This window comes from Podarcis liolepis (assembly GCF_965112155.1).
Source record: "Podarcis liolepis genome assembly, chromosome: 8".
Taxonomy (NCBI): Eukaryota; Metazoa; Chordata; class Lepidosauria; order Squamata; family Lacertidae; genus Podarcis; species Podarcis liolepis.
In genome coordinates this window covers 1431937-1452792 of record NC_139560.1, presented here as the reverse complement: position 1 = coordinate 1452792, position 20856 = coordinate 1431937, and the positions used below count along the sequence as shown (strand labels likewise).

The window sequence follows — 20856 nt, the reverse complement described above, 5'->3', positions numbered from 1 at the left end:
AGGTTGGCGGTTCAAATCCCCGCAATGGGGTGAGCTCCCGTTGCTCGGTCCCTGCTCCTGCCAACCTAGCAGTTCGAAAGCTCGAAGTGCAAGTAGATAAATAGGTACCACTCTGGCGGGAAGGTAAACGGCATTTCTGTCCGCTGCTCTGGTTCGCCAGAAGCGGCTTAGTCATGCTGGCCACATGACCCGGAAAGCTGTCTGCGGACAAATGCCGGCTGCCTCGGCCAATAAAGCGAGAAGAGCACCGCAACCCCAGAGTCGGCCATGACTGGACCTAATAGTCAGGGGTCCTTTTATCTTTACCTTTAAGCATTAGATAATCCCCAGGGCTAGCTGGCTGAATTGGTCCTATTTGGGCCAGTGAGGAGACCAGGGGAGAATTAGCTGTGGGATCCCAGAGCGGGTAATCTTCATAAAAAGGGGAGGGGGAGGGAAGGAAGGGGAATAAAAGATCAAGCTGAATTCAAATTGAAAGCCATGCGGAATAGCTCTGTCTTGCAGGCCCTGCGGAAGGAGGTTAAATCCTGCAGGGCCCCGGTTTCCTGGGACAGAGCATTCCACCAGATCGGAGCCACCACTGAGAAGGCCCTGGTGGAGCATAATCTGGCTTCCTTAGGGCCCGGGACCTCTAAACTATGGTTCTTCATGGACCTTAAGGTCCTCTGCGGGGCAGACCAGGAGAGGTGGTCCCATAGATACGAGGGCCCTAAGCCACAAAGGGCTTTAAAGGTCAAGACCAGCACCTTGAACCTGACCCTATACTCCACCGGGAGCCAGTGCAACTGGTAAAACTGGTAAAATGACCCACATAAAAGTAAAATGGAGGCATGGAGGTTCTGGGTGCTGCTTGCGTGATGAGACCTGGGTGTTGGTGGTAAAGGAGAAGCAGCTGGGCAGTAATCTGCCTGCAAGAGCCCATTGATCTCGTTGGGTGCAGTCAAATTAATTACCAGTATTATTCTTAATTAGTTTATTATCTTCCCTTCACCCCAAGGTTCCCTGGCGGGTTCACGCATTGAAACCAATTTAAAAGGAGGGCATTAATTAAATCAGTGCACTAACCACCTGCGTTGCTCAAGAGACAGGCATCCAGTGAGGATTCTTGCCCCATAATGCCTCAGGGGATGTTTCATTCCTCAGTCCAGGGACATACCTGAAAAGAAACTGAGTGAAATGGCAATATTTTCAGTCTCCTGTCTCTGTTTGCTGATTGAGTGTTCTCAGATTACTCTGCAATTATGTGAACTGTGCTACCTAGACCAGCAGTTCCCAGACTTTTTTGGCCACCTCCCCAAAAGCATCCCTGACAGGTGTCCATCCGACCTCTGCTTAAAAACCTCCAAGGAGGGAGAGTCCGCCATCTTCCGAGTCATAATCTCATAACAAGCTTGCTCCCTCTTCCACGGGACAGCTCTTCAGATATCTGAAGATTTACGTGAGTCAATCGCCGCTCCCTTTCTCCCTCTCTCGCTCACGTACCCCCGACAATTCCATTTCCACCCACGGCTCATCGAATCCCAGAACTGTAGAGTTGGAAGGGGACCCCCAAAGGACATCTAGTCCTACCCTCTGCAATGCAAAATAATTTAAAAGGGCATTTGGAGGGCCGGCAGAAATTCCGCTGTGGAAGCTCTTCCCTGTTCAGGGAAGTTTTTAATGTCTGACATTTTAGTGTATTTTTGGTCTTTGTTGGAAGCTGCCCATAGTGGCTAGGGAAACCCAGGCGGGGTACAAGTAAATTATTATTATTATTATTATTATTATTATTATTATTATTATTATTATTATTATCAGCATTTGGAAGGGGAAAGCTGCACCCGTTGTAATTCTGCCTGTCACCCGGCTGTTTGAGGCACACAGCAGTAAAACGGGCAGCAACCATAGTTCCTTTTCTCTGGAGTTTGAACGGGAAGGAATGGAGCAAAGTGCAGGGCAGGCAGGTGATGGGGTTGGATGGCTGCGATCAACGAACGCTTGCTGCATCAGCTGTTGCCCCAGGTGCCCTGATTTGTCTGCCGCAGGTTCAGGATCCTGCCTCCAGGTGATAGAGCCCTAGGACTGTAGACTGAAAAGGATCCCCAGGGTAGACTTAGCCTTAAAAGCGAAACACCTGCTTCTTGAGGTACAGGCACAGTATTGCTAAAAAGCCTTCCTGCATAGCTCAGCCGGGTAGAGCATGGTGCTGATAAGTCCAAGGTTGCAGGTTTGATCCCCATCTGGGACAGCTGTGTCTTCAGGGTTCCCCCTCCCAACTCTACAGTTCTATGATTCTGTGATTCCCTAATCACAGAGGCGGTTGGAGGATGGATGGTGGCTAACAGATTGTGGTTGAATCCTGACAAGACAGAAGTACTGTTTTGGGGGCACAGGGGGTGGGCGGGTGTGGAGGACTCCCTGGTCCTGAATGGGGTAACTGTGCCCCTGAAGGACCAGGTGCGCAACCTGAGAGTTATTCTGGACTCACAGCTGTCCATGGAGGCGCAGGTCAATTTTGTGTCCAGGGCGGCTGTCTACCAGCTCCATCTGGTATGCAGGATGAGACCCTACCTGCCCGCAGACTGTCTGGCCAGAGTGGTGCATGCTCTAGTTATCTCCCGCTTGGACTACTGCAATGCATTCTACATTAGGTTACCTTTGAAGGTGACCAGGAAACTGCAATTAATCCAGAATGCAGCAGCTAGACTGGTGACTGGGAGCGGCCGCCGAGACCATAACACTAGTCTTGAAAGACCTACACTGGCTCCCAGTATGTTTCCGAGCACAATTCAAAGTGTTGGTGCTGACCTTTAAAGCCCTAAGCGGCCTCGGTCCAGTAGACCTGAAGGAGTGTCTCCACCCCCATCGTTCTACCCAGACACTGAGGTCCAGCACCGAGGGCCTTCTAGTGGTTCCTTCCCTGCGAGAAGCCAAGTTACAGGGAACCAGGCAGAGGGCCTTCTCGGTAGTGGCACCCGCCCTGTGGAACGCCCTCCCACCAGATGTCAAAGAGAAAAACAACTACCAAACTTTTAGAAGACATCTGAAGGCAACGCTGTTTAGGGAAGTTTTTAATATTTGATGCATTACTGTATTTTAATATTGTGTTGGAAGCTGCCCAGAGTGGCTGGAGAAGCCCAGCCAGATGGGCGGGGTATAAATTTTTTATTATTATTATTATTATTATTATTATTATTATTATTATTATTATTATTATTATTATTAAATACCTGACAGCCAGCTGGTTGTTGGCTGTTTCAGAAGCAAGAGGGACTTTGACAGGCGTCAGTCACCTGGTGTCATTATGAAGACAGAGGATTGACAGCTGGGCTGCCCCACCCACCTGCCCAAGCTGGCTTGGGGGGTTGGGAAGAGAAGACTGTGGCCCCATTGGGTCAAAGAAAGTCCCCCTCCTTCCTCCAAATGCTCACGTTTCCCCAGCAGCTTGTGGGGTCCAGAGACTACCCAGGTTTGCCCCCTTCCCCAGTAAACGTCACCCACTGGGACAAGGGAGCTATCCCAGAATAGCAGCGACTGCGCCAGCGGCTGCTCAGCCAAGGACCTTTCCCCCCTCGCCAGGATGGCCTTATCTCTGTTTGCTCAGCGAAGGAGAGGCCGTGCCAGCTTTCCATGCCATGTTTCTCTGACGCTGGTGCCCTGGCACTTAAGGAAAACACCTCCTTGCAAACAGAATCTCCTTGCAACAACCTTCCCGTTTGTGACAGCAAGCAGGTCTCCCCGGAGGAGCAGGCAAGAAGGGGAGCCTGTGGATCTGTGGATCAGAGCGCAGGCTTCCAGGAATAATAATATTTTTTTATTTATACCCTGCCCTTCCTGGTTCAAAAACTGGGCTCAGGGCGGCTAACAATAAATTTAAAAACACTTTAAAACACTTAATTGTAAAAGCAGCATAAAATACAGTATAAAAACATGAGTAGCAATAAAATTCTAAAAACAAAAATCAATTAGATAATCCCCAGGGCTAGCTGGCTGAGTTGGTCCTACTTGGGCCAGGGAGGAGGCCAGGGGAGAATTAGCTGTGGGATCCCAGAGCAGGTGATCTTCATAAAAGGGGAGGGGGACAGAAGGGAAATAAAAGATCAGGCTGAATTCAAATTAAAGGCCAGGCGGAATAGCTCTGTCTTACAGGCCCAACGGAAGGTTAAATCCTGAAGGGCCCTGGTCTTCTGGGACAGAGCGTTCTACCAGGTCGGAGCCATCACTGAGAAGGCCCTGGCTCTGGTGGAGGATAGTCTGACTTCCTTAGGGCCCGGGACCTCTAGGCTCTGGGAAGTGTCTTTCTCACAGTCGCCAATCAGCAGGCTTACACGCTTATGATCCTGCGCAGAGCATGCAGCTGTCGTGACTACCAGCCCTTGAGAGAGCCTTAAAAAAAAGCTCTTATTTCTTTGGATACACATTTTAAGTCTATTTAATTAGTATATTCATGGTTAAAATCCACTCTGATCATTTCTGTCATTTTTGTAAAGAACTATGCAGAATTTCTGGTTTTAGTATGCTGGCTGTTTGGCCATAACCCCCCCCCAAAAAAAATCCATTCCTTCCTTCCTTTTCCTTCCTTTTCCTTCCTTCCTTCAGAGCATGCAATTGTCATGACTAGGAGCCTTTTAAAAAAGAAAAGAAAAAAAGCTATTCAAATTGGTGGCCGTCCTAGCCCCTTGTGGCAGTGAGTTCCACAGTTTAACAAAGCCCTGTGTGAATATTCAGATATTTTTGTCTGCCCTAAATCTTCCAGGGTGCAGTAGCCATGCTGGGTGACTCTACTAGGATGCAGAGAGAGTTCTGTGTGCTTCTAGCTCAGGGGTCAGCAAACATTTTCAGCAGGGGGCCGGTCCACTGTCCCTCAGACCTTGTGGGGGGCTGGACTATATTTTTTTTTGGGGGGGGGGTGAACAAATTCCTGTGTCCCCACAAATAACCCAGAGATGCATTTAAAATAAAAACGGCACATTTTACTCATGTAAAAAACCGCTGATTCCTGGACTGTCTGCGGGCAGGATTGAGAAGATGATTGGGCCGGATCCGGCCCCTGGGTCTTGGTTTGCCTACCCATGTTCTTTGAGATCAGTATTTGCAAGTGGGATTCAAGTGCATGTCAAATGTTTAGCTTTATTTTTTTTTTTATAAAATTTTTATTGGTTTTACAGAGTTTTTTAAGAGAAACAAACAAACACTTAAAAAGACAAACATACACGTATAGTTTCAAACATATTTTCATAAACCTCTTTTCTTTGACTTCCCCATACCCCCCCTCTCTGCATCCCGATGTCCATAATTCTACAAACAACTCCCACTTATTACTTTCCAATCTCTGTCATCTTAGTCCTCTTTTGTATTCTAACCTTATATCCCTGTACCCCTTTGTTTCTGAAAACCACAACATTTTAACATTCATTAAGTTTATAGTAGTCCTTAAGATAACTTTTAAATTTTCTCCATTCTTCTTCCACCGTCTCTTTTCGTTGGTCACGGATTCTGCCTGTCATCTCGGCCAATGTCATATAGTCCATCACTTTCATCTGCCATTCTTCCAGAGTGGGTAAATCTTGTGTCCAAATGTTTAGCTTTATGCCCCCGAAGGGGAATCAAGTATTCTGCTCTTTTGGTGCAAAACTCACACACACACATTTTGCAATTTGGCGAGTGAAGGAGAAATGCCTTGAAAACTAGGATGAATGAATGACTGAAGGCACAGAGGCACCTCAATAACAAAGAAGGGTGAATGATCAATAAAGACCAGATGCGAGTCTCAAGAGTCTCCTCCAGCACCAGAATTCAAAAGCATCCATTCTTCGGCGATCAGCCTTCTTTATGGTCCAGCTCTCACTTCCATACATCACTACTGGGAAAACCATGGCTTTAACTATACGGACCTTTGTTGGCAAGGTGATGTCTCTGCTTTTTAAGATGCTGTCGAGGTTTGCCACCGCCTTTCTCCCAAGGAGCAGACGTCTTTTAATTTCGTGGCTGCTGTCACCATCTGCAGTGATCATGGATCCCAAGAAAGTAAAATCTCTCACTGCCTCCATTTCTTCCCCTTCTATTTGCCAGGAGGTGATGGGCCCAGTGGCCATGATCTTCGTTTTTTTGATGTTGAGCTTCAGACCATATTTTGCGCTCTCCTCTTTCACCCTCAATAAAAGGTTCTTTAGTTCCTCCTCACTTTCTGCCATCAAGGCTGTGTCATCTGCATATCTGAGGTTGTTGATATTTCTTCCAGCAATCTTAATTCCGGCTTGGGATTCATCCAGCCCAGCCTTTTGCATGATGAATTCTGCATATAAGTTAAATAAGGAGGGCGACAATATACAGCCTTGTCGTACTCCTTTCCCAATGTTGAACCAATCAGTTGTTCCATATCCAGTTTTAACTGTAGCTTCTTGTCCCACATAGAGATTTCTCGGGAGACAGATTGAAATATACTCAGAGTCGCAAAGTGATTTCATGCTCTTTGTTCAGCTCATAGTGGTGAGGAGGAATGAATGAAAGTCCCCTCACAGTATCTGCTTTATATACATTATTTACACAATGGGCTGCACATGATTGGCTAATTCCGAAATTCTACTGTAAGCCAATCAGGTTGTGGATTCACTTCTGTCTGGAGCAGGATTGGGTGGTTCCTGCCAACCAATCATACTGCTGCATTGTTCTAGGACCAATCAGACTGCTGCAGTTTGGCTCCTATTCAACTCAGTACATAACACAGATGCAATCTAACCTCTGCATAAGCTTTGTGCAAGCAAATAAGGAATCATTATAAGATTGTCTTGAGAGTACTCTGAAAGAGGAGAAAGACAGTCTCTCTGTTCCCCAGAACACCATCTGCGAAGCCTGGTCCAGGATGCTAGACTAGCCCTGTAAGCTCAGACTGGGTGGATTTGGCCTGGCATGAGGGACCTGTAACACATGTAGAAAAATGGATGAATTTATCACACCACTTTTCCCTTCTGCACCTACTGCAGCCAAGTACAGTTCATGCCTTCCTCTAGACCTTTTCCAGTTATCTGCACCATCCCCTGACGACTGCAGGCTGGACGGTGGTTGTAACATTTCCACAAGTCCCATTGAGCAGCCCATGGACAGGTTTTTGCGCTTTCTCTGGGTGTGGCTCCCACAGCTTCTTATCTCCAGCTTTTAGCCATGCAGCCAGAAAAGCGCTTCCAGCTGGTTTGGTGCATTCCTCAGTCTGCATTTCTGACACTGTGTGATAATTCTGGGTCTGCAGACAGACCAGAGGAAGGAGGGATGGCTTCAAACGACTTCTGGAACCTGACGGGAACTGCCTGGGCCATGAGAAAGCCCTCAACTCACCCACTTCTTAATGTCTCCAAGTTACTCCAAGTTACTTGGACGATTGCCTCTGGGAATCTGCCCACCCTGTCAGACCAGCTGCAGAGACCCTCTTGAGAGACCCTGCGACATAGTTCTCCTGAGGTTCAGCTGGAGGCAGCGAGGGAGAGACCCTTCAGGTGTGGACCTCCCCACCTCAAGAGGTTAGCTTTTCTCTTCTTTTTCCTTTGGCTGTCACCGGCCACGGAAAACTTTCCTTTACAAGCAAGCTTTTCATCCTCTTGCGGATTCCTGGTTCTGCTCTTTCAGGTTCTGCTGCTCCTTCTCGCCACAGCCGTCTAAGTCCCCTGCCCTCCAGGCTTTCCCCCAAACAATTGGAGACTATGCCTGCAGGAAGTGAACTTCCCCACCACCCTCTTCGTGCCTCTTATGGTCCTGGGAGACCAGCAGGGAGAGGAGTTGTTGCAGTGGGAGAGGGGGAGAGAGACACACCCATGCCTTTCCAATAATAATAATAATAATAATAATAATAATAATAATAATAATAATAATATTTTTTAAAAATTTATATCCCACCCTCCCCAGCCAAAGCCGGGCTTAGAGCGGCTAACAACAATAAAAGTAACACAGCATTCTAAAATCAATTCATTCTACAATCAATTCAGAATCAAATTCATGGCAACCACTGGGCTAGAGTTCTGTGAGGATTGCCAAAGGAGGGGGTCAGGCTGTGCCTTGGCCAAAGGCCTGGTGGAACAGCTCCGTCTTGCAGGCCCGGTGGAAAGATGTCAAGTCCCGCAGGGCCCTGGTCTCTTGGGACAGAGCGTTCCACCAGATCGGGGCCACGGCTGAAAAAGCCCTGGCTCTGGTTGAGACCAGCCTAACCTCCCTGTGGCCTGGGACCTCCAAGATGTTTTTGTTTGACGACCATAAGGTCCTCCGTGGGACATACCAGGAGAGGTGGTCCCGTAGGTAGGAGGGTCCTAGGCCGTATAGGGCTTTAAAGGTTAAAACCAGCACCTTAAACCTGACCCTGTACTCCACCGGGAGCCAGTGCAGCTGGTATAGCACTGGATGAATGGGATCCCGTGGCGAAGACCCCGTAAGGAGTCTCGCAGTGGCATTCTGCACCTGCTGGAGTTTTTGGGTCAGTCTCAAGGGCAGCCCCATGTAGAGCGAGTTACAACAGACTCATTTCTGCCTCTTGTCCTCTCTCTTCTCCTGCTTCCACTTCTGCCTCTGAGTCTGGACTTCTCTCTGCCACAAACTCTCCCTGCTCACTAAGCCCTGTTACCCCTTCAGCTTCTGATGTGGGAATGTTCAGGGAGGCAAGAGAAGATATATTGTTTATTAATATCCTTCCTAACTTGCGCTAGCAAGTTCTATCACTTAGCAGAGTTTACATTCCCCTTCTCACGCACAGCAGATAGCTGGTTGCAGGCTCGTGTGAGCCTCTCACTATTATACAATTCAGTCTGTCTCAGATTGAATTGTATAGTTCCTGGTTGTTGTTGTTTAGTCATTTAGTCGTGTCCGCCTCTTCATGACCCCATGGACCAGAGCGCACCAGGTACTCCTGTCTTCCACTGCCTCCCGCAGTTTGGTCAGACTCATGCTGGTTGCTTCGAGAACACTGTCCCACCATCTCATCCTGTCATCCCCTTCTCCTTGTGCCCTCCATCTCTCCCAACATCACAGTCTTTTCCAGGGAGTCTTCTCTGCTCATGAGGTGGCCAAAGTCTTGGAGCCTCAGCTTCACAATCTGTCCTTCCAGTGAGCACTCAGGGCTGATTTCCTTCAGAATGGAGAGGTTTTGAGAGTTCCTGGTAAATTCCCTTTAGTGCCTCTTGAAAGAATAAACACACGGCAATCTTATTCAAAGTCAATAAAAGAAGTTTGCTCACATCAGTTCACAGTCGGATTCATGAAGGCAGACTTAGTTACAAATATATACATGTGGATCTACCCCATGAGGAGGCAAGCCCAGTGCTTTTGCTAGCTGAGAAGCTATCAGGTCACTCCAAGATAAGAAGCTGGGCAAACGATGAAGGAAGCGGGGGGAAATGATAGAGGGTGGCAGCCTGCTTTGTCCTTTTGTTACCTGGACAGGTAAGGTCGTGCCCACCTCTGGTCACATGCAAGAGGAAAGATGCTCCAGTCAGGAGGAAGAGGAAGTTTTGACTGGCTGCACCAAACATTCCCACGCATGTCCAGTCTAGGAAGACAAGGAATGTTGTACATGACTGCTCCCAGTGGATCACATCCCACATCTGACACCTCTTCCTCCCCATCTTCTTCCTCTTCTCCCTCTGACCACAAATTGACCCACACACCCCAGTCCCTGGGCTCTGAGCTTTCTTCCCTGGGGGGGCTCCCCACCCGGTGCCTCCCACCATTCCTCTCTGCGTCCGACCAGCCCATGACAATGGGCCATAGTCCTGATCCATCAGGACTCTTTCTGTGGTCTAAGGAAAGCAGAGTAAAGGTGAAGGTAAAGGGATCCTTGACCATTAGGTCCAGTCGTGGCCAACTCTGGGGTTGCGGCGCTCATCTCACTTTATTGGCTGAGGGAGCTGGCGTACAGCTTTTGGGTCATGTGGCCAGCATGACGAAGCCGCTTCTGGCGAACCAGAGCAGCGCACGGAAACGCCGTTTACCTTCCTGCTGGAGTGGTACCTATTTATCTACTTGCACTTTGACGTGCTTTCGAACTGCTAGGTTGGCAGGAGCAGGGACCGAGCAACAGGAGCTCACCCCATCGCGGGGATTCGAACCGCCGACCTTCTGATCGGCAAGCCCTAGGCTCTGTGCTTTAACCCACAGCGCCACCCGCGTCCCAGGAAAGCAGAGTAGAATTTTCATAAATGGATAAATAAATGCCGCAGGCGCTGTCGAATTGGAACGGATGCCCTAGAGGAGGCGTGGGGTCTTTGCCTTCCTGGGCCGCCTCTTGCCATTTGCACTGACCCTGAGAATTCTCCCGATGTTCTGTTCCGGAAGGTTCTGCTCTGTCGCTCACAAGGCAAGAGAACCCCCTGGAGTTGCTGGGACCCAAGTTCAAGCTATGGCGAGGGAAGGATGAGGTTTCTCAGCCCCAAGGCGGAATGAGAAGGGCACTGGGGGCCACCTGAGTATGGAGCAAAGGCAGGTGAGGGGAAGGGTGACAATCTCCAAAGGGGCCCTGAAATTCCCAGGTAATAATAATAATAATAATAATAATAATAATAATAATAATAATAATAATTTTATTTATACCCTGCCCTTCCCGACCAGAGCTGGTCTCAGGGTGGCTGACACCAGTAAAATTACAGTAAAAACATAATAAGGGGGGGGACCAATTTAAAATACAGGTTAAAATGCAATTTAAAATGCAGCCTCATTTTAAAAGTCAAAACCATAAGGGGAGGGAAACATAAGGGTCAGAGTGAGTCCAAACCAAAGGTCAGGCGGAAAAGCTCTGTCTTGCAGGCCCTGCGGAAAGATGGCAAGTCCCACAGGGCCCTGCTCTCTTGGGACAGAGCGTTCCACCAAGTCGGGGCCAGTACTAAAAATGCCCTGGCCCTAGTTGAGACCAATCTAACCTCCTTGTGGCCCGGGATCGCCAAGATGTTTTTGTTGAAGACCATAAGGTCCTCCGTGGGACATACCAGGAGAGGCGGTCCCGTAGGTACGAGGGTCCTAGGCAGCATAGGGCTTTAAAGGTCAAAACCAGCACCTTAAACCTGACCCTGTACTCCACCGGGAGCCAGTGCAGCTGGTGTAGCACTGGATGAATGTGATCCTGCGGCAAGGACCCCGTAAGGAGCCTCGTCGCAGCATTCTGAAAATTAAAATTTTCCCTAAACCGGGCTGCCTTCTAAAAGTCAGATAGTTGTTTATTTCCTTGATATCTGATGGCAGAGCATTCTACAGGGCTGGTGCAACCACCGAGAAGGCCCTCTGCCTGGTTCTGTTAGGTGCTGTCATGGAGCAACCCCCTAGTCAATTCTGTGTCCAGGGTGGCTGTCTACCAGCTCCATCTGGTACGCAGGGTGAGACCCTATCTGCTCGCAGACTGTCCCACCAGAGCTCTGGTTGTCTCCTGCTTGGACTACTGCAATGCACTCTATGTGGGGCTACCTTTGAAGGTGACCTGGAAACTACAACAAATCCTGAATGCGGCAGCTAGACTGGTGACTGGGAGCGGCCGCAGAGACCATATAACACCGGTCTTGAAAGACCTACACTGGCTCCCAGTACGTTTCTGAGCACAATTCAAAGTGTTGGTGCTGACCTTTAAAGACCTAAACGGCCTCGGCCCAGTATACCTGAAGGAGTGTCTCCACCCCCATCGTTCAGCCCGGACACTGAGGTCCAGCGTCAAGGGCCTTCTGGCGGTTCCCACGCTGCGAGAAGCCAAGTTACAGGGAACCAGGCAGAGGGCCTTCTCAGTGGTGGCACCTGCCCTGTGGAACACCCTCCCACCAGATGTCAAAGAGAACAACAACTACCTGACATTTAGAAGACATCTGAAGGCAGCCCTGTTTAGGGAAGCTTTTAATATTTGATGCATTACTGTATTTTAATATTGTGTTGGAAGCTACCCAGAAGCAGAGGAGTATAAATAATAAATTGTTATTAGTATTATTATTACTTGAAGAAGATAACAGTGCTTACCCAGATCTCATTGCCGTTTGTGAAGCTGTTCAGGCTTCGGCGCACCAGAAATGTAGCTCCATCGCTGGGCACAGGGATGCCGGCAGAAACCAGATCCTCCAACATCTGGATGATCCAAATCAGGTGTTTGTTTTTTGGTCAGTCACTCTGGCGCGGGTCAGCCGCCTCCTACCAGAATGCCCAGTCATAAAATGAGCGCCTTTTGCTCGGCTGCCAGGTGAGCTCCCCTTGAGCTGCCTCTTCCTGCTTGGAAAAACTAGGATTTGCTGGGACACTGGCAGAAAACGTGATGGATGAATCGTTTCCGCGGCTGCCCCGGGAGAAAGGGGACAGTTGACGGGTATGCAGAATAGGAATAGGAATAGGAAGCTGTTTATAACAAGGCTGCCTCCAGGTTGCCGGTATTTTGCATTAAAGTGCAGGCCAGACTTTTACATTTGTGCATTTGAAACGGATTCAAGTTCTTTTGCCCAAAGCAGTGACACCAGCAAAGCACCAGACTTTGTGGGCCACCGCATACGACCCATTTACTGAGCCTCCATCCTGATTTGCTTGCCCAAAGCGTACGCAGAAATTAAACCAAGGAGGGGAGGACTACGCCTTGAGCAACTTGCAGGGAAGATGGGATATCAATGTCACAAACAGAGCAGCTGGCATCAGTTCCCCACCCGCTCTGGTCGAGACGCCAACCTGGGGCCTTCCGACTATTCAGCTCTGGGCGTGCTCGAATCCTGGACGGGCCAAATGAGGACAGCTGATGCGCGTTGGGCAGACGGGTCCACAGAACCCTCAATTCTGCAAGCAGCTCGTGGTGTTGAAATTCTTCTTAGTTCATCAGGAGCAATTTTCGTGTCAATCCTTCGCTGTCCCTCTTACATAACCCTGACCCATGAAATGACAGGGGCCCACTTCTTCTCCCCAACGGGCCCCTGAGCATTCTTACCCCTCTGTCTGAGCTTCTCCTCCCAACCCCTCTCCATCCCATAATGGCACCCTGCCCAGGCAGTCCCAGTGAAAGTCTCTGTGGGAGGCAGGAGGGTGCGGGGAGAGAGTTTGCTTTCTGCCTTTGTTCCCGAAGGCGAGATGGCAGGTCCCTTTCAGCCCTGCTCCACAATGTGCCTCTTTCTTCCTTGCAGCCCAGAGTCTCCTCCCTCTTGCCCTGGATTAAAAGGAGCTGCGCTTTCTCCTCCTGTGTGGGAACCATCCTCTTCCCCTGCCTGGTAGCTGAGTTGGGTAGGTGCCCTTCTCCCCCGGGGCAGGGAAGGCAGTCAGTGACCCCCCCAGTTACAGGGAAGGCAGCCAGCCCACACCCCTGGATTGCAGAGCAGAGCTGGAGCCTCCTTTCCACCTCCAGCCGGGCACCCTTTTGGTTTTTCCCTGCTTGGGAATGCGCAGACCTTTGCCACCTGCCCAGCTCCTGCCCCGCCCCTGCCCAGATCTCAGCCAGGACTTTACTCCCAGCCGCCGAAGCAGTCCGGGCCAATGTTCCCCTGAAGGGCAATGCCAAGGCATGGGCTGGCCAGGGCCGTCCTGGGCCTCAGCCTTCTCCCCGGTGCCAGGCTCTGGACGGTGGCGTTCCTGAGCCCGACCCTCAGCCCTGCTCCCTTCTTGCTTCGCAGGGGCCTACAGCGGCAGGTGAGCCAGCCAGGGATGGCGGAGAACGGTCTGGCTCGGCGGGAGAAGGTGCTGACCCTTGAGTCCCTGAACCCCTCGGTCAAGAAGGTGGAGTATGCCGTGCGGGGACCCATTGTCACCCGAGCCCTCGAGCTGGAGAAGGAGCTTCAGCAGGTAAGATGGCGGGCTCTCCTTCGATGGGGGTGTCTAAAGATTGCCCAGATGTCTGCCTGCCAGGGATTCTTCAGCTGAGATTCCTGCGTTGCAGGGGGTTGGACTAGATGGCCCTTGGGGTTCCCTTCAAATCAGTTCTATGATTCTAAGAGAGGAACTTGCCCATCACCGTGGCATCAGGCCAGAGAAGCATCCCACCACTGGCAAGACTCTTCTCTCGCCTTGAGTTGGGGATTTAGCTACTCGCTTTGGTTTGCAATCAGTTTGCAATGTTTCTAGACCATCGTTCGAACAGAGTGTTCACACGGCTGTAAATCCAGTAAAAGCAACCCGAAACGATATGAAACAAAACAGCTGGAAAGAAAATAGGGTTTCTGTCTGACGGGTCTGGCATTTGTTCCAGTTGAACCGATCTGTACCGATGCATGTATTGGACACCTTTATCAAAATGTTCAAAGTGGGAGACAGAACTTTGAAATTACATACGTAAGGAAGGGAACTGTCTGGCGGTAAGAACTGTTTGACTGGTGTCTCCTTCCTCTGAGGTTTTTAAACAGGGGTTAGATGGCCATCTGTCAGGAATTCTTTAGCTGTGAACCCTGCATTGCAGGGGGTTGGACTAGATGACCCCTGGTTCTCTTCCAACCCTACAATTCTACGATTCACACAGGTGATAAACTTGCTAGACAAAGTGTCTTGGAGAACAGAGCCAGAATACACAGCCCGGCTGTCCCCTCTTAAGAAACCACTAAACTAAGGTTTTCCAGCATCCCAAAAGATATTTGCAAGCTGATCTGGGTGCCCCAGGAGTTCCCAAGGTGCCAGAGTCTGCCCAACCCTCCCAGACAGACGGGACTTTCAGCCTCTGCGCAGCGCTCAGAAGAGGGCAGGGCTCCCAGCAGGTAGACACATTCCTTCAGGAGCTCAGGCTGCAGAGGGCTTGACTGATCAAGCCCTCAGCTGCTGCTGCTGCCGGTTTGGAAGAGGGTGGGCTTGCAGCTGCAGCTCCCAAAAACCTCTTGGAGGGAGCCCAGTGGCGGCAGGTATCAAGGGGGCACCAAGGCCGCCTGTGCTTGTGAGAGTCCTCTGACCCAGTAAGGACTGGAGCCCAACAGGTGAAGCTGGTGCGCTTGGTTTCTCAGGGGTTGATGATGATGATGATGGCTTAGTGGTTGGAGCAAGGGTTCCTTGCGTCATACGGGGTTGGACTAAATGGCCTCTGGGTCTCTTCCAGCTCTAGAATTCTGTGGTTCTAGGTCTGGGAGCCCAGCCAAGTCCCATCCTCCTGAAAAGTTATGCCAGGCTTCTTAGTTTTTGGTTTTTTTTTAAAAAACTTTTTTATTCAAAATAAAAACAACACATATTATCCAGAAACATATCATCCTTATTTCCCCCCATTTTTCCTCCCTCCCTCCCCCCACCCTCCCACACAACCCCCCCCCCCCGGCTTCCCTCAGTTCCAATCTTTGGTTTCTCTGTGAATGCTGTTTTCTGCATGTTACACAGTTGTATAGATCCTCAAACTTTTTAGCTGATTATTATCAATAGAAAAGTTTGTGAATGTTTATTCCAAACCTGCCAAGGAGCCCAGTTCATTTTGTTGCCTCTTCAAATACTTTGTAAAGCGTTCCCAATCATCTTTAAAGTCACAGTTATCCTTGTCCCGTAGCTTATATGTCAGTTTTGGCAGTTCTGCAATTTTTCTTGCCATGATTCTTTAGTTGGGGTTTCTTCAGTCTTCCATCCTTGTGCTATTAGGACTCTTGTGGCCGTTGTCGCCTACATGAAGATGTTTTTCAGCTTTTTTGGCAGGTCTTTCCCTACAATCCCTAACAAAAATGCTTCAGGTTTTTAAACAAATGTTAGATGGAACATTTTCTTCAATTCGTTGTATATCATTTCCCAATTTTTTTTAATTACAATCCCACCACATATGATAAAATGTCCCTACCTTTTCCTTACACTTCCAACATATATTTGAGCTAGTTTTGTACATTTTCCCTAACTGCACTGGTGTCGTGTACCATCTGTACATCATCTTCATGTAATTCATTGGGCTTCTTAGTTTAAGCCGGTCTTCCACAAACTGGAGCTGGTAACACTTTCAGCTCCCTAGCTGAGCTCATGGTCCTCAAAGTCCAGTGTCAAGTCAGGGCTGGGTTTGCGACCCCTGCACTTTGTTACGCTGAAATCACAGTCTCTCTGGTCTCTGGTCTCTTGCAGGGGGGATGTGGGAGCCCTCCTACTGCTGAATTCAGAGGCATCCATGTACGGGATGCTTTGTGCAGTTCCCTGCCCCAAGGGACTTACAATCTAGAAATAGCTGCAGGGAAAACAGTGGGGGAGAATAGAGGGAGGGGCTTGCAGGGAAAGGAGGTCGCTTGCTTGGAAGTGTCTGTGAAAGTTGTGCCTCTCTGATCCTGTGCCTCTACACACACCCCCGCCAGATTTGTTTTATTCATTCATTCATAAAATTTATAGACTGTCCCACTGTAACTCAACTCAAAGCAGCTTTCACAAATGATCCAATAATAAAATTACCAATCAGCAACATGAACAACAATAATTAAAAACCTTTGGAAAGGTAAAATAACAACATGCCAAAATCAAATCAAAACTTTCTAAGCTCCCACACAGGCTTGTCTGAACAAGAAGGCATTTAAAAGGTAAAGGGACCCCTGACCATTAGGTCCAGTCGTGACTAACTCTGGGGTTGTGGCGCTAATCACGCTTTGTACAGCTTCTGGGTCATGTGGCCAGCATGACTAAGCCGCTTCTGGCGAACCAGAGCAGCACACAGAAACGCCGTTTACCTTCCCGCCGGAGCGGTACCTATTTATCTACTTGCACTTTGACGCGCTTTTGAACTGCTAGGTGGGCAGGAGCAGGGACTGAGCAACGGGAGCTCATCCCGTCGTGGGGATTCGAACCACCGACCTTCTGATCGGCAAGCCCTAGGCTCTGTGGGTTAACCCACAGCGCCACCTGCGTCCGCAGGTGCCAAAAAGAGGGCAGCAAAGGAACCTGCCTGACGTCAATTGGCAGGGAGTTCCAAAGTGTAGCTGGTGCCACGCTAAAAGATGTGAGTCTCTCTGCCTCTGCAGTTGGAATAAAAAATTCCTTCCAGTAGCACCTTAAAGACCAACTAAATTAGTTCTTGGTAGATACACTGAAACAGAAGTTGGAACTGAAATCTGCAGTTGGAGTCAGGGATGCTTCTGAATCCCAGGTGCTGGAGTATTCAGGAGGAGAGAATATTTCTCTTGTGCTCGGATCCTGGCTTGCGGGATTCCCTTTGGCGCATCTGGTGGTCCACTGTGACTAATAATAATAATAATAATTTTTTATTTATACCCCACCCTTCCCGGTTCAAAAACCGGGCTCAGGGCAGCTAAGAACAAATTTAAAACACTTAATTGTAAAAGCAGCATAAAATACAGTATCAAAACATGAATAACAATAAAATTCAAAGTTCAGAAATCAATTTAGGGGAAATCCATCTAATAAATATTAGATGATCACCAGGGCTAGCTGGCTGAATTGGTCCTACTTGGGCCAGCGAGGAGACCAGGGGAGAATTAGCTGTGGGGTCTCAGAGTGGGGAATCTTCATAAAAAGGGGAGTGGGAGGGAAGAGAAGGGAAATAAAAGATCAGGCTGAATTCAAATTAAATGCCAGGCAGAATAGCTCTGTTTTACAGGCCCGACGGAAGGAGGTTAAATCCTACAGGGCCCTGGTCTCCTGGGACAGAGCATTCCACCAGGTTGGAGCCATCACTGAGAAGGCCCCATCCCTGGTGGAGGATAGTCTGACTTCCTTAGGGCCTGGGACCTCTAAACTATGACTATTCATGGACCTTAAGGTCCTCTGCGGGGCAGACCAGGAGAGGTGGTCCTGTAGATACGAGGGAACTAAGCCACAAAGGGCTTTAAGGGTCAAGACCAGCACCTTGAACCTGACCCTATACTCCACTGGGAGCCACCGGAATTAGCTGGGCCTCCTTTGGCCTGATCCTGCAGACTCTACTTATATTCTGAGTTGCTGGAAGGGTCTCTTCCCTGGGGGCATCCTTCTCCGTTCCTGGCATCACAACAGCCTTGTCCGCTCCCCCCTGGCTGGCGTCCCCCTTCCCCTGAAGGCTCTCACGTCCTCCTCCATGTGCCAGGACTGTGCTGGCTGGGGCAGGAGAGCGGTCACCCAGCGTATTGTCCCACTGCCATGGCAACCTGCACGGTGCGTGACTCTGAATGGGGATCCTCGCTCTTCCTCTTGGCTCGACACCCCCTGGCGGGGGAAGCACAAAAGGAGCCTTTCGGGTGAGGAAGGGGGGCTGCCGTTCCTCAGTCCCAAGGAGGCCCCTCACCCTCTAGGCGTCCAGCCAAGCAGAGGACGTTCTCCTGGTTTCGGAGAGAGATGCTCCTCACTGAGGCTGCCAACTGCGGTTCTCCGGTGGGACTTGTTTTCTGGAGAAAAGGCAAGCTTTTGCCGCCTCAAAAGTATTTCACTGTAATAACTAAGGAAAAGGACGCGGGTGGCGCTGTGGGTTAAACCACAGAGCCTAGGACTTGCCGATCAGAAGGTCGGCGGTTCGAATCCCCATGACGGGGTGAGCTCCCGTTGCTCGGTCCCTGCTCCTGCCAACCTAGCAGTTCGAAAGCACGTCAAAGTGCAAGTAGATCAATAGGTACCTCTCCGGCGGGAAGGTAAACAGCGTTTCCGTGCGCTGCTCTGGTTTGCCAGAAGCGGCTTAGTCCTGCTGGCCACATGACCTGGAAGCTGTACGCCGGCTCCCTCGGCCAGTAAAGTGAGAGGAGCGCCACAACCCCAGAGTCGGCCACGACTGGACCTAATGGTCAGGGGTCCCCTTACCTTTATGTCACTATAATTTCCTTTTTGATCGGAGCTGACCAGAACTGCACAAAATATTATAAAAGCTGCCACACCATAGATTTATTTGTGTGTGTGTGTGATAAGATCTCTTTGGTGCTGATGCGCGGCTGACTCTGGGGTGGGGCGGAATTGGTGGCGCTGGTCGAGGGCTGCCCCCTGTGCCAAAAGCCACACCCACACGTCTTCTGCTCTTTGCAGGGGGCGAAGAAGCCCTTCACGGAGGTGATCAGAGCCAACATCGGCGATGCCCAGGCAATGGGGCAGAAACCCATCACCTTCCTCCGCCAGGTACGGTCCGAGGGTAGGGTGGCGAGGGGGGCAGCCACAGGTGGGCTGAGGTCAGGGACGCAGGGGGTGGAACCCCAGAGACAGCCCAGGGTGGGAAGGAGAGGGGAGGACTAGGAGGCCAGACCTGTTGGATTTCTGCCTGGCCCAGAACTGTTAATAATAATTAATAATAATAATAATAATAATAATAATAATAATAATAATAATTATTATTATTTATATCCCGCCCTCCCAAGCTGAAGCCGGGCTAACAACAGTAAAATGATACAATGTTCTAAAATCATTTCATTATAAAATTAATTCAAATCAAATTGATGGCAACCATTGGGCTAGAGATCTGTGAGGATTGCCAAAGGAGGGGGTCAGGCTGTGCCATGGCCAAAGGCCTGGTGGAACAGCTCTGTCTTGCAGGCCCTGCGGAAAGATGTCAAGTCCCGCAGGGCCCTGGTCTCTTGGGACAGAGCGTTCCACCAGATCGGGGCCACAGCCGAAAAAGCCCTGGCTCTGGTTGAGGCCAGCCTAACCTCCCTGTAGCCCGGGACCTCCAAGATGTTTTTGTTTGAAGACCCTAAGGTCATCCGTGGGACATACCAGGAGAGGCGGTCCCGTAGGTACGAGGGTCCTAGGCCGTATAGGGCTTTAAAGGTTAAAACCAGCACCTTGAACCTGATCCTGTACTCCACCGGGAGCCAGTGCAGCTGGTATAGCACCGGATGAATGTGATTCCGCAGCGAAGACCCCGTAAGGAGTCTTGCCGTGACATTCTGCACCCGCTGGAGTTTCTTGGTCAGTCTCAGGGGCAGCCCCATGTAGAGCGAGTTACAATAATCCAGTCTGGAGGTGACCTTCGCATGGATCACAGTGGCTAGGTCAGGGCGAGAGAGGTAAGGAGCCAACTGCTTAGCTTGGCGGAGATGAAAAAATTTCGCCTTTGTTAAAAGCTATGGGGGAAAGTGGCTGGGCTGGTGGGGAGATTTGAGTCCGCTGAGTTTCCACTAATCAAATTGGATTAATGAGGGTTGGTGGGAGTTGTAGCCCAAAGACCCAGAGGGACCTGCTTGGCACAAGTCTGACTGAGAGGTGCAGCTGACTAGACTGAAATGGGAGGGTTTTGGGGACCACGGAGGCTGGTTCTCAGCTTTGCTCTCTTCTGGCAGGTCAGCGCCCTCTGCATGTTCCCAGACCTCTTGAAGGACCCCAACTTTCCTGAGGATGCAAAGGAGAAGGCCCGGAGGCTGCTGGCGGTGTGTGGGGGGCACAGCATCGGTGAGCCCCCTTTGCCCTTCCTCTGGCATCCTTTCCTGGGGGCGGGTGCCAAGGTCCAACTGCCCCTTCCTCCCCCTTGCTGAAACACCTCCATCCCACAGAAGAATCGCTTGGGGCCTCTCTGGGCCTCCAAGTGTTTGGACTCAGGGGCGTAGGAAGGGGGAGTGCGGGGGGTTCGGTCCGCCTCAGGGGTCATCCCGGAGGGGGTGACAAAACGCCACACTGCAGGGGTTGGCACTTACTGCAGGGTGCATCCTGCGTGGCCAGTTCCCAGAGGGATGGAGAGCCCGGTCTCCAGAAAAAGGACCATATGCAAGTCATTTGCTCCCCATCTGTGAAATGGGAACAATTCATGCCATTTTTACAGATTTGCACAAACAGTGAGGGCTTGTGGTGTCGTCATTGCACAGTGCAAATATTTTTCAGTATCGTCACGCAACCTCTTCACACAATACCTGCTTGGGCTCTGATCAGATTTGGTCTAATGCTATTTCTTATTAAATCTGCATAGCACCCTTCAAAGATTTCAGGGCCGTTCGCGGCATACAAATACAAAACGAAAACACAAAATACATAATAGGAACAATAACAAACCAAACCAATAACAAAACCCAATAACGCCTCTTTTGAGTTTTGAATATTTTAAGACACACACACACATACATATTCCACCTTGTC

At 49.9% G+C, this 20856-nt stretch overlaps 1 protein-coding gene across 5 annotated transcripts in view; it reads left to right on the top strand.

The window, feature by feature from the left end:
• The window catches only part of GPT (glutamic--pyruvic transaminase), a 33609-nt gene that overhangs the window by 3189 nt on the left and 9564 nt on the right, over positions 1-20856 (top strand). The window contains exons 2-6 of one of the 5 annotated variants that reach the window (XM_083516785.1): positions 10291-10438; positions 13083-13179; positions 13566-13734; positions 18823-18912; positions 20070-20178. In XM_083516785.1, coding sequence (XP_083372911.1) covers positions 13597-13734; positions 18823-18912; positions 20070-20178 — 337 coding nt within the window. In that variant the 5' untranslated portion in view covers positions 10291-10438; positions 13083-13179; positions 13566-13596. Of the gene's footprint in view, positions 1-10290; positions 10439-13082; positions 13180-13423; positions 13735-18822; positions 18913-20069; positions 20179-20856 lie in introns of those variants that run through there. The other 4 variants (XM_083516783.1, XM_083516786.1, XM_083516784.1 and 1 more) reach the window with 4 other exon arrangements.